The sequence below is a fragment of the Gasterosteus aculeatus genome, chromosome 12, assembly GCF_964276395.1.
Source record: "Gasterosteus aculeatus chromosome 12, fGasAcu3.hap1.1, whole genome shotgun sequence".
Taxonomy (NCBI): Eukaryota; Metazoa; Chordata; class Actinopteri; order Perciformes; family Gasterosteidae; genus Gasterosteus; species Gasterosteus aculeatus.
In genome coordinates, this window is record NC_135700.1 from 16,924,146 (window position 1) to 16,936,004 (window position 11,859).

The following is an 11,859-nucleotide window of genomic DNA, read 5'->3' on the forward strand; positions in this document are numbered from 1 at the left end:
TTTTGAGACCCTGACATGATACAGCATGACTTAATCATGATGATGCAACAGGCGAAGTACTTTATGATGCATAGCAACATTCTGGTACCATTGCCACACCTACAAATGTCAGCGTCACCGCTGAGATGTTCAGGAAAAACCTTGTTACTTTATTATAAAAATCTATCAGAGATCAAAAATGTATTTTTCTTTCAAACTCCTGAAACAACTGCATTCACTCTTTTCGCCATCATTCTGCCTTAAACATACTTTAGAATGTACGTTTTTGCAACCGCTATTGAACAACAGAGAAAAGTAATAATCTTCATTGCAAAAAGTTATCACACTGCTGATGGTTCCCAGTTGTACACTTTCTTGACTTTATTTGGATAAGAAATGCTAACAGTTCAATTTTCACATCAAAACAATGAAAGCAACAAACCTTGACACGACAAACGGCTTCCGAACGCACACACACACACGCGCACACACACACACACACACACACACACACACACATACACACACACACACACACACACACACACACACACACACACACACACACACAGCAGGTCACTCCGTAAGCTGACGAGTCCTCTGGATCAACTGGCTGCTTCCTAACAGCAGTCCTCCGAGGTGTCCACTCCCTCTCAACCTGGTGGAGGATCCTCTCCCTTCTGGAGGGCAACAATCTTTTTGCCTCGGAGCCTTCATGCAGCACTTCAACGATACGGATATAGTACGGTTATAATACCCTTCAAACTGTACGCAAATAGGCTGTCTTCTAGCTTTCCCTGTAATTCTCAAGAAAACTGCTTAACGTGATTTTTTAATGATGCAATAAATTTGATGATAAAAAGTACTATACGATGATCGTATTGTATGTTGACGTACAAGCAGTTTGAAGTCTTAAAATTCCTTCGGGAAAGTAGACATTTTAGTATTCCGAATGAATGAAATTAAAATGTTCAAAAAGCAACTGCTCATTTATATAACGCCTCTATACTTGACTGGACAAAGCCCTTTAACATTGGCCACCCAGCCACACACTGCTGGTAGTGGAGCTGCCGTGCAAGGTGCTGGCCTGCTCTTCAGGAGGAAGAAATCAAACAATCGGCCTTGTTATTAAAAGGAGCCAGGGTGGTCGATTCAAAAGTGAGCATTGCCTCTTTTTGATCGAGACATAGCAGCATATAACACAGATATAAGCTAGGAGAAATAATGCATGATATAAAGATGAAGCAAAAGGTTTACGTTTCAATATTCACACAACTCAATGGAGTTTGAGATTAAATAGTGCAAAACTTTGGTAGCAAATCTTTCAGACCCAAATGATTGGTTCATGGTTCATGATTAATGCAATGCCCCTTCCTATTATATGATAAAAACACAGTTTAACAGAAGGAGCAGGTTGTTTAAGCTAGGCCGACCATGGAAGCACTGATGTCCCACAGCTTCTTGGCTGCAGCATCATCCAGGGCCTGTGGTGCCGGCTTTTTGGGCGCGCAGTCACTGCATGGGGAGATGAAATAGGGAGTGGAGATCAATGAGAGTCTCATATTATAAAGTGATCGACCACACTCGCTAATAGCCATGAATTATGGTTTAGTTGGCATTATCTGCAATTGTTCAACTGGTGGAGGAACGGTCATGCGCTTGCCTGTAGTAGAGGCCACTGGAGTTTGCCTGGCTCTCGTCCACGGCGCAGTAGATGCTGGTCTGGGCTCCAGCAGAGGGACTTTTGATCAGGAAGAGGAAAGGCTTGAGAATCACCCTCTGCCACAGAGCTAAAGTAGGGAGCAAGTGGCGGCCTAACTCGGTGCGGATGACACCAGGGTGAAGACTGTACACTGTCACACCGGTGTCTAATGAGAGAGAGAAGACCAGTCAGTGCATAAAACACCGCAAGGACACCATTAATGAAAAGAGAAAGAAACAAAATGGAACAAAAATAACTGACATGAATACGTCAGACTTAATTTAGGAAAATAAAAAACTGAGATGTGGTCAGGTGATTTCACCCCCCCATCAACTTAATCCTATATCCGAGCAATAATGATGACTTTCATCACATATTTTGGAACAAAAGGGTATTAATGAGACGCAACATGCATTGGACCCTACCCTGCAGTCTGGAGGCCAGTTCTCTGCAGAAGAGCACATTGGCCAGCTTGCTTTGCCTGTAGCTGTCATGGCGACTGTAGTCTTTATCAAGGTTGATGTCATCAAAGTGTATGCTGCCTGTAAGAAACAGTCCGCTGTAGTCCTTAACCAGAAATGACTGGCATGCAAGTTATTTCTGTTTTTTTACTTACCAAAATGTAATATTCCATGTGGAGCAAAATGCCATATATACAATTGTCACTATGTAGTAGATTTCATGAACAAAAAGCTTCGTCCGTACCTTTCTCGTGTGCCAGGCTGGAGACGATGACAATGCGACTTGGAGTTGACTTCTTCAGCAGGTCAAGAAGGCAGTTGGTGAGGAGAAAATGTCCCAAGTGGTTGACACCAAACTGCATTTCAAAGCCATCCTCCGTCTTCCACTTAGGACACATCATAATACCTAAAAGACAACAGATAAACGTAAAAATTCATATGTCGGTTGAAGCCAAACTGAAGACATATTTTGTCCACCTTATGGGATGCACTTGGTTTGAATAAAAGGTTGTTAAGAGCACTTATTCTGCCCCCTCTCTATGCGTTAGTATTGTATTACTCTACATACAGTGAATTCAAAATACCTGCATTGTTGATGAGGATGTCCAAACGATCTTCATTCGCCTGGACATCTTTGGCCAGGTCTCTGACAGACTGCAGTGAGGCGAGGTCCAGCTTCTTCACCACCACGTTGCCGTTTCCACTCCGCTGTCGGATCTCGTCAGCTGCAATGCGGGCTCTGGTCATGTCTCTGCAGGCCAGGATCACTCTGGCTCCTTGACACAATACGGAGGAGTGTCAGTGTGTTTAAACAGGAATAGTGGGAGTAGCGATGAATTAGTCGTCGAGGTAGCAGGAAATGTATTTTGTCTAAAGACAGTGACAAGCACAAAACGACAAAAAACAACAACTGCGAACATTTCATAGGGGGTGAAGGTGTTACCTCGCTTGGCCATATCCAGGGCCGTCTCCTTCCCAATGCCAGTGTTGGCCCCCGTGATCAGCACGGTTTTCCCGTCCAGTCTGACCTTGCTCCAGCACACTCCCCCAGCCAGCCACTTGCGCAAGGCCATTATGCCTGCCCCTGACAGGAAAACACATTTTCACTTTATTTATTATAATCTCTGGAGAGAATAAATATATTCAACTCCTGCTCTGTTATTTAAGTTAAAGCTTGACATCCAAGAGAGTAATACTATAAATTGTCTTAATGTTTGTGAAGTAGCTCACTAAGCTGTTTCTAGGAGCTATATACTTTTTATACATATAGTGCCTCTGTCAGGATGGAATAAACTGGTTCTTCTGCCTGAATGATGGGTTATGTGATTATTTTCAGCAGCTAGTTTCGATCGCTTGCCCTCGTTCCGACATTTAAGAAAACTTACAGCATATACAATATTAGTTATGATAAAAAAATGTATTTACCTGCAACAAAAGTAGCAGTGAGAATAGTCGCGTGCGTCTCTGCAAAGTGCCTGATTGTCTCTGCGTAGTTTTGCATATTTTAGCTTTAGCTTAGAAAATAAACAACTTAAATAATTCAAAGTTTTAGTATATATAATATCACTAATTGATGGTAAAATGGTCGGGTTTAGCAAAACAACGCGGTCGTCCTCAGATGGAACTACATCTGATACGATCACATTGCTTACTTAAGAAAACTATCTGTCCGGAAGTGGGAGCGTGGTCTTCCCCGTTGGGATTTTCGCAATAAGACTCTGGTTCGCTGTTTACTTCAGTTGTCTTGGCAACTGTTTGAAACATAAGCTGCTGCTTCTCGGGCTCTGTTCACAATAAAGATAAAATAGGTTGTAAGGAAGCAAAACTTCCTCCGTAGTGTTCACGTTTTCAGATTGAGAAATATATGTTTTTAAATAATGAGTGTGCTGCCTTGCTAAAACAAACTGACACTTATTTTGAAAAGTGAACTTCATGACAGTTGGTGCTCTGATTAGATCAGATAAACAGCACCGAGCGCAGTGTACATGCGACATAGAAATGTGGCGTTTCGGGGCCTTAACTAGTTTAAAAATAAATGTTCTCACGTTTAGTATCACCGTGTGTCTTTTTGACAACATTTTAGATTTGAAAACACCGGGCCTTTCAAATTTACTTGACCTAAAAAAAAAAATAACTTGACCCGGAAGTTCTTCGTACTCGTGCCACGTCAGAGCTACGACTACTAATATATCACATATACACCGGCCGCTACACATCTATTACACACCTATTTTCTCTGCTCTCACGATGCTGTTTCTGGGATGGATCTGCCTGCTGCTGCACGTGTTTGTGGCGTTTGGGACCGAGCTCACCTTCGAGCTCTCCGACAACGAAAAGCAATGTTTTTTCGAGGACATTGAGAAAGACGTGAAGTTTGAAATTGACTTCCAAGTAAGTTACACTGAAACGCCTCGTCCCTTCCTAACGTCGACAAGATACTGAATGAGACGTATAGCCTACACATGTTAAGCTTGTCATTTGTTTTGTCCATCGCTCTAGTTCTTATTCCAAATGCTTCAGTTCAGGCAAGCTCATTCACGTTAACGCCACCTCGATTTTATCACACACCTAAACCTCTCATCGGTCTTTAATCTGTGTTTTGTCCTTTTCTTTTAGGTCATTGCGGGAGGCAACTATGACGTGGACTGCTTCGTGACCGGCCCTCAAAACAATCTGTTGTACAATGAGAAGAAGAAGCAGTATGACAGCTTCTCTCACACCGCCACCATGTCGGGAGTCTACAAGGTCTGCTTCGGAAACGAGTTCTCCACCTACACGCACAAAACGGTCTACCTGGACTTCCGCCATGGAGATGAGAAGCCTCTGGTGGAGACCATGGTCGGAACATCACCGCTGACTCAGGTGGGTCTGCTGCAGGGGAAACATTTGGGTTGATTCCTGTGTGTGTGTGTGTGTGTGTGTGTGTGTGTGTGTGTGTGTGTGTGTGTGTGTGTGTGTGTGTGTGTGTGTGTGTGTGTGTGTGTGTGTGTGTGGTTAAAGTGCACAGACAAAACCACGCAACTCGCCTTTTCAGGCAGAATTTAAATACATATAATTCCTGCTGCTTGCTGATCATATTGGAGAGTTTTAGTTTCTGATTTTAATGACTTACTTACAGCAACTACTTCCTGGTAGGCGAGCACACAGAACACATACAGAGAAGAAGAAAGCTACAATCTGAACATCCACGTTTAGAGTAAGAGCCAGGTTAAAGAGACACTCAGGGGTTGTTTTCTCTCTAACTGATTAGCTGTTTAGGCTGTGCTTGACCCTTTGCTGTTAGGAGGTGTAGGTGGTTGTAACGTCCAGCAGGTGGAGCCAGAGCTGCCTTAACTTCAGTAAAAAGACAATTCATCCTCAGGGACATTGTGTTGCATTACTAATGCAAAGTTGGAAGAGTGCAAATATTAACGTGGAAGATGACAAGTATTGCCGTGCAGTGCAAATTCGCCACGGCTAAATCATATTTGCAAATACTTAAGCGTGTTCTCCATAATACCTGAAACACTCAGGTCTGTTAACTTTCAATTTGATTACACAAACTGGACTCAAACAACATTTTCATAACTAGTGCAGCCCCCCTCCCCCGCCCTCCTGTCTTCGTGGCCCTAGGTCTCTTCGTTCATCCGTGCTGACCTTTCTACTTCCAGATGGAGTCGTCTTGCGTCTCCATTCACGAGGTGCTGAAGGTGGTGGCCGACTCACAGACGTGGTACAGGCTGAGAGAGGCCCACGACCGCACGGGCGCCGAGCACCTCCACCAGCGGGTCACCTACTGGTCCATCGGAGAAACCGTTCTGCTGTTTGTCATCGGTGTCGGTCAAGTCATGATGCTCAGGAGCTTCTTCAGCGAGAAGAAGGGCTCCGTGGCCGCCGCTACTTAGTGTTTGTTTTCTTGATGTGCCGTCAGAGAGACGGGCGGAAGCTCGTCAATGTGAACACATTAGTGCGCCTGGAGATTAGCACGCGGCTTTCCGTATTTTCAGCAGACCTATTTGTTGAAAGGGATAGTTTGGGAAGACCTTTAAAAAAATGTATATATATTTTTCTTCCCCACCTAGTTTCATACAAACTTGTGGGTTCCCTTCATGTATCCTGATTTGTTCTTACGAAGCTGTTTCGGAAAAAAAACAACCATTATGCTTCTTTTGAAATTGAGATTGACACCTTGCACACATTATTTATTATGTTTTTTTTGTGCAACACAGAGCAGGTTTAGTTGGATATGTCTGTTAGTAATTAGGACAGAGTTGGGTTATATTGGTTGCTTGGTAATTACACAAGATGTTATGGCAGTTGTGGTTGTTGCTGAATGTATGTTTACTTTTTTATGTTTAATTTATGTGTGAAAAAATATAAAATGTAAGAGCTCTGTCTCCCTCATTGTGTCGCATAAAAAGTGCCAAGAAATCTTAGTTTAATTTCCTACCAAATGAAAAGTTTACGTTTTTTTGTTAATTGGTCTGTTACGTACAAACCTGTTGCTGATTGAATGGATTCTCATTTTTCACTCTTGTGCTTTATAAATCCATGTTTTATAAAGAGATGTTTAATGAATACTGACCCACTTATTGTGGCTTTTCTTCAACAAAAAAAAATGTTTGCTGTCCTTCTGGTTTATCTGTCTCTTAATCTGGGAAACGAGTCGGCAGACTTAATATAATTGGGAAGAAAGCTGTTTTTGGTAAAGACGAATTAAAAACTGATGTGCAAAGATTTGTCCCAAGATAGTATCTTCCCTGCTGCATCATCGAATAGGCTGTGTTACATGCAGTCCCCAAATTTCATTGTGATGTACAAAGTGCCACAATTAATTCTCTTTCTAGTTTATTTCACACCTAATATTATTAGATCCTAATTACTTTGTGAAGGAATAATAATCAAAGTATTATCAGATATTAAGATAAAATGATTAATCTCAAGATGGGATCTCAGGATGGTAATTCAAATTATTGGCTAGCAATATTATGCCTACCGTATTGGTATTTTAAGTAGATTCTCTAGTAGACTACTTTATTAGAGAAACCTTTGGAATGCTTTCACTTTCACTTTTTAAGTATGTCTACGCTGTGGCATTGCTAGTTATAGTCAAATATTAAAGTACGCTTCTTATTCCTCCACCGACCATGTGAGCAAAGACCCAACTCCCACGGTCCACTTTCCCCAGCTGCCGTCAGGCCGAAGACAAGAGGCAGAAGAATCAAAGCGAACTCGAACCCCAAATAAAATCGACCGGCGGCTCATCCAAGGCGCGTACTTCCTTCTGATTGGCCCGGAGCCGCTTCGGCCGGCCAATCAGGGCGAAGCGGGCCCTTTCCAAGCCGACGTGTGTGTTATGCGTTAACACCTGCGTCCCGGGGCCGGACAGCCAGCGGGCTTCACACACTATTGTGTTCCAGCGGACTTGTCACCATGTCGGGTTACCTCAGAGCTCTGACGTCAGCAGCCGCCGCCGCACGGTGCCGGCCCCCCGCTGTGCTCTCACCGGCCGCCGTCGGCTTCCGTCGACAGCAACAGAGGAACCGTGAGTCAGCCGTCGATTCAAATTCACACTCATTCGTGCTTTTTTTTCCCAGAGAGGGACAGTTTTGTATGACGAGCACTAATGGACACCGGTATCTGGCTGATCGACCATGTGCCGTCTCTGTTACGTAAGATCCCCAAAAAACAGACAAAGAAATGCCAAACTCAAGGCAGGACAGACAGTTAAAACGAAACAATGAGAGCTGTATCGTGGTGAATGGGAGATTAAGTCGTTAGTTGTAAAAGTCTCCCAGGTGACCTTTGATGTGTTCAGCATAAACTGTGCACTGCAAACACAAAGTAGTTTTATGAAGCCTATTTGTATTTCTGCGTGGGAGTTGAAAGGCTTGCCAGGTAAAAGCTGCTGTCAAAGCAGTCGTATAATCTCCAGATCACAATGCCGTGCAGGTTGTTTAGTAACTGCATAACTATAGCATGAAGTCATAAAAAGGGACATAAAACCAAAAGCAGGTGTGTTTGCTGGCAGGTGATCAGACAGTGTCACAGGTCAGCAGACTGCAGGAAACGTTGGCGATATTCTCAAATGGAGCTTTCCATTCGCATGTGAGTTAAAGGTTCCTTCCAAAATTGCAAAAGTCCTGCTAAATGAAAGTTAAACAACCAAGCAGCAGTTTCGACTGAGAGGAACATAGGATTTTAATGTGTTTATTCAGGGTCGACGTTCCAAGAAATTATTAGGATTACTTAGACCAAATGTGTATGTTGATTCCCTGACTGTTTTTGTTGGTTTAAACACAAAAAACAAAGATAAAAAACGATAGTTGAAAGGTTTCTTTGTAACTTGATAAAACATAAATAGCTGAACTTTTCAGATGCCACAGGGCGCATCAAGGCGGCCCGGCCAGTGGTGGAGATGGACGGCGATGAGATGACTCGCATCATATGGGAGTTCATCAAAGAGAAGGTAAATCAAATGATTTGGACTGTTTGAAGAACATGTTGGTGTTCTTCGCTTGAGAGCCAATTCAAATGGCTTCAATGGGTTTTAATCGTCAGAAAGGGAGAAACATTTTTTTCAGTGGTTCCACTTCAGTGCTGTTGTCCTTATCCAAACAAAACATCTGCATCTCTTCGCGTGCAGCTCATCCTGCCACATGTGGACGTTGAGCTGAAGTACTTTGACCTGGGTCTGCCCTACCGGGACCAAACGGACGACCAGGTCACCATCGACTCCGCCGTGGCAACTAAGAAATACAATGTGGCTGTGAAGTGTGCCACCATCACCCCGGACGAGGACAGAGTCGAGGGTGAGTTCTTTCGGCATTGTGTTGGTTCCTACCAGTCTCTACTAATTGTTGTTATTGGTTCTGTAGGAGTTCTTAAATGGATTATTCAATTGGGTCTTCAAATGGTAAAAACTGTTTTTTTTTACCAGAGTTTAAGCTTAAGAAGATGTGGAAAAGTCCCAACGGAACCATTAGGAACATCTTAGGTGGCACCGTTTTCCGCGAGCCGATCCTCTGTAAGAACATCCCTCGCCTGGTTCCCGGATGGACACAAGGCATAACAATCGGCAGGCACGCTTTTGGCGACCAGGTAAGACGTGCAAATGTGCGTTCGGCTCTTTGCTAAAGATGCTAAGAAATGGCCCATTTGACGGTTAATCTCACAGTACAGGGCCACAGACTTTGTTGTCGACCAGCCTGGCAAGTTCAAGATGGTGTTTGCCCCAGCCGATGGAAGCGCGCAGAAGGAGTGGGAGGTGTATGATTTTCCAGCTGGGGGCTGTGGGATGGGAATGTACAACACTGATGAGGTAAGGGAGGGCTTGCTCTTATGTTCAAATAGAATAAACTAATTAATGAGTATTTTCGGAAAAAAAATCGGATTTTCTATATGTTTCAAATCTATATGTTTTGATATTATTCATTTTTGTTTTGCCAGTCCATCACTGGATTTGCTCACAGCTGCTTCCAGTATGCCATCCAGAAAAGATGGCCTCTGTACATGAGCACCAAAAACACCATCCTCAAGGCCTACGACGGGCGCTTCAAAGACATCTTCCAGGACATCTACGAGAGGTAAGATTTCCGACCTCATTTTGGGTTGTTCTATGACGTTGCCCTTGTCATGTGGTGTCGCAGATTTTCATGTGTCACGGTCCACGAGTGTCCCTCTGACACGGAGACCTGAGGATTATTCCATCTTTTTCAGGGAGTACAAGCCAGAGTTTGACAAGCTGAAGATCTGGTACGAGCACCGTCTCATTGACGACATGGTGGCCCAGGTCCTCAAGTCTTCCGGAGGGTTTGTTTGGGCCTGCAAGAATTACGACGGAGATGTGCAGTCGGACATTCTGGCTCAGGGTCAGCGCGCCTTCCCTTTGGATGAGAGTTGTTTCATTGCTCAGCGAAGGCCACGGCCTGAAGGTTCGTGACGCACGCTTTGTCTTGGGTTGTGTCCAGGTTTTGGTTCTCTAGGTCTCATGACATCAGTGCTAGTGTGCCCTGACGGAAAGACCATCGAGGCTGAGGCTGCCCACGGCACAGTGACCCGGCACTACCGCGAACACCAGAGGGTGAGAACCGCCGGGGCCACGCCAGGCTGGGACTGTGTATAAGGTTTAAGGTTCTAATCAAAGTGGAGATTCTTTTTTTTATTATCAGCATTCAATTGCTGTTGATTTGAGTCGTTGTTATTTCACTCAGTTGGGTGAAGTGTGAAAGTGGGCATGAATATATTTTAATTCTTTGTTAAAAAAAATCAGTGAACATTGAGTCAACATGCTTGTTGAAACAAAATTAACAGCATTTCTGTCTGGTGAGTGTTAACAGGTTAAGTCATTTTGTGATATTCTGCATAGGTGATCAAGGTCATTAATAGTTTATACTGATGCAGATTATGTGGGAAGTTCTTTAGAAGAACACAAGGCACGTTGGCGTTTTTTGTACCTAAACCTGACTCTGTCCTCGCCCGTGTAAGGGGCGACCAACCAGCACCAACCCCATCGCCAGCATCTTCGCTTGGACCAGAGGACTGGAGCACAGAGGCAAACTGGATGGAAATCCTGATTTGATAAAGTGCGTTGTTGTAATGTAATATCCCCATGCAGCTCATTTCACGGCCTGATAATGTGTCACTCTGCCGTTTGTTCTCTCCAGGTTCTGCCAGACGTTGGAACAGGTCTGTGTGACAACTGTGGAAAACGGCGTGATGACCAAGGACCTTGCAGGCTGCATCCACGGCTTGGCCAAGTGAGTTCCCATTATCAGGTCCCTCCGTAATACTAAGTGCGTGTAGTGTGTGTGTGTGTGTGTGTGTGTGTGTGTGTGGTCTGCAACCGTTACCAATGTTTAAACATAAAGACAGATGTTATAATTCATTTCAAATTAAACCTCTGCACTTGTCCTGCAGCTGCAAGCTGGATGAACATTATGTGAACACGTTGGACTTCCTTGACGCCATCAGGACCAACTTGGACAAATTTCTGAACAAATGAAAAGTAATATGAGGACACACTTGCCGACGTGGATTGTAGATTTCCGACGCTTTTTATCCTTTTGCTTCTATAAATCTTTGAATTATGTTTTGAAGGAAACAACTTTACGTGACATTTTTGTGTTTGTATAGTTCACTCACACTGCTCATGCCAAATGTTCAGCCATGCGGTGCAGTTTAAGGTCATACTGTTTGAATCGTTATTAATTGATGTTAACATTATGTTACGTTTAAATACTGTTGTTTTCTATTGTATAATCAGCATAAATATATAAAAAAAAATGAATGGAGAGAAAAACCTGCAGTTTATCGAGTCATTTTGTTCATATCTTCTTCTCAGCAATACCTTTCCGTGCTGTTTAACCCAATAACAGATAAAACGCACAATTATTATGTGGGCGGTTGGATGAATTTTCCCAACCATCGAACATCATGTGCTATGATGACACTCACCACTTGGATTAGTTAGTCAGATTGAGGGGTTTTAATTAAATGTAAAAGGTGACAGAAAATTTTAGCTTCAGCTAATTAAAGTACTTTTCGGTTTTTGAGCTGTCAGAATGGAAATGGAAAGAATCTGTGTCACCAGTGGTCAGCGCTGAGCCAGATTAAAAAGGTTTGGCTAATGCGTTTACAGGAGAACACCAGCAGATGTCGACATGGTCAGCCACCCAGTCGTGTGGCTTCATTGTGTCACCTTAATGGACGCAACGGTGGTTTCAACTTTACATCTGA

The 11,859-nt window shown here is 43.5% G+C and overlaps 3 protein-coding genes across 4 annotated transcripts; 2 read left to right on the forward strand and 1 right to left on the reverse strand.

Annotated features, from left to right (window-relative positions):
- Positions 1–335: 335 nt before the first annotated feature.
- LOC120810820 (retinol dehydrogenase 13) lies at positions 336–3,840 on the reverse strand. Its single transcript, XM_040165748.2, has 7 exons — positions 3,568–3,840; positions 3,086–3,226; positions 2,727–2,918; positions 2,387–2,548; positions 2,107–2,223; positions 1,643–1,847; positions 336–1,494 (listed from the first exon to the last, which is right to left on the reverse strand). Exons 1-7 carry the CDS (start codon positions 3,641–3,643, stop codon positions 1,398–1,400), a joined length of 990 nt encoding a protein of 329 aa, XP_040021682.1. The 5' UTR covers positions 3,644–3,840; the 3' UTR covers positions 336–1,397.
- Positions 3,841–4,074: 234 nt separating this feature from the next.
- tmed3 (transmembrane p24 trafficking protein 3) lies at positions 4,075–6,856 on the forward strand. The gene is made up of 3 exons (XM_078085513.1): positions 4,075–4,533; positions 4,759–5,004; positions 5,793–6,856. The coding sequence occupies exons 1-3, from the start codon at positions 4,390–4,392 to the stop codon at positions 6,024–6,026; spliced, it is 624 nt and encodes a 207-aa protein (XP_077941639.1). The 5' UTR covers positions 4,075–4,389; the 3' UTR covers positions 6,027–6,856.
- Positions 6,857–7,477: 621 nt separating this feature from the next.
- On the forward strand, positions 7,478–11,422 carry LOC120808420 (isocitrate dehydrogenase [NADP], mitochondrial). 2 transcript variants are annotated; one of them, XM_040161326.2, is made up of 11 exons: positions 7,478–7,666; positions 8,499–8,590; positions 8,768–8,933; positions 9,062–9,222; positions 9,299–9,442; positions 9,571–9,707; positions 9,841–9,992; positions 10,092–10,204; positions 10,609–10,706; positions 10,788–10,880; positions 11,041–11,422. In XM_040161326.2, exons 1-11 carry the CDS (start codon positions 7,555–7,557, stop codon positions 11,123–11,125), a joined length of 1,353 nt encoding a protein of 450 aa, XP_040017260.2. In that variant the 5' UTR covers positions 7,478–7,554; the 3' UTR covers positions 11,126–11,422. The 2 variants fall into 2 exon arrangements, with proteins under 2 accessions (XP_040017260.2, XP_077941638.1); XM_078085512.1 differs by lacking the exon at positions 7,478–7,666 and adding an exon at positions 8,159–8,229.
- Positions 11,423–11,859: the final 437 nt, after the last annotated feature.

Excerpts from the sequence above, each read along its gene's own strand:
- LOC120808420 (XM_040161326.2), top strand. The coding sequence starts at position 7,555 with ATGTCGGGTTACCTCAGAGCTCTGACGTCAGCAGCCGCCGCCGCACGG. Across the intron at positions 7,667-8,498 it reads TCGACAGCAACAGAGGAACC|ATGCCACAGGGCGCATCAAG; the intron begins GTGAGTCAGCCG and ends TGAACTTTTCAG. Across the intron at positions 9,993-10,091 it reads GTCGGACATTCTGGCTCAGG|GTTTTGGTTCTCTAGGTCTC; the intron begins GTCAGCGCGCCT and ends GGTTGTGTCCAG.
- LOC120810820 (XM_040165748.2), bottom strand. The coding sequence starts at position 3,643 with ATGCAAAACTACGCAGAGACAATCAGGCACTTTGCAGAGACGCACGCG. Across the intron at positions 3,227-3,567 it reads CACTGCTACTTTTGTTGCAG|GGGCAGGCATAATGGCCTTG; the intron begins GTAAATACATTT and ends TTTTCCTGTCAG. Across the intron at positions 1,848-2,106 it reads ACTGGCCTCCAGACTGCAGG|ACACCGGTGTGACAGTGTAC; the intron begins GTAGGGTCCAAT and ends CTCTCTCATTAG.
- tmed3 (XM_078085513.1), top strand. The coding sequence starts at position 4,390 with ATGCTGTTTCTGGGATGGATCTGCCTGCTGCTGCACGTGTTTGTGGCG. Across the intron at positions 4,534-4,758 it reads AGTTTGAAATTGACTTCCAA|GTCATTGCGGGAGGCAACTA; the intron begins GTAAGTTACACT and ends CTTTTCTTTTAG. Across the intron at positions 5,005-5,792 it reads GAACATCACCGCTGACTCAG|ATGGAGTCGTCTTGCGTCTC; the intron begins GTGGGTCTGCTG and ends TTCTACTTCCAG.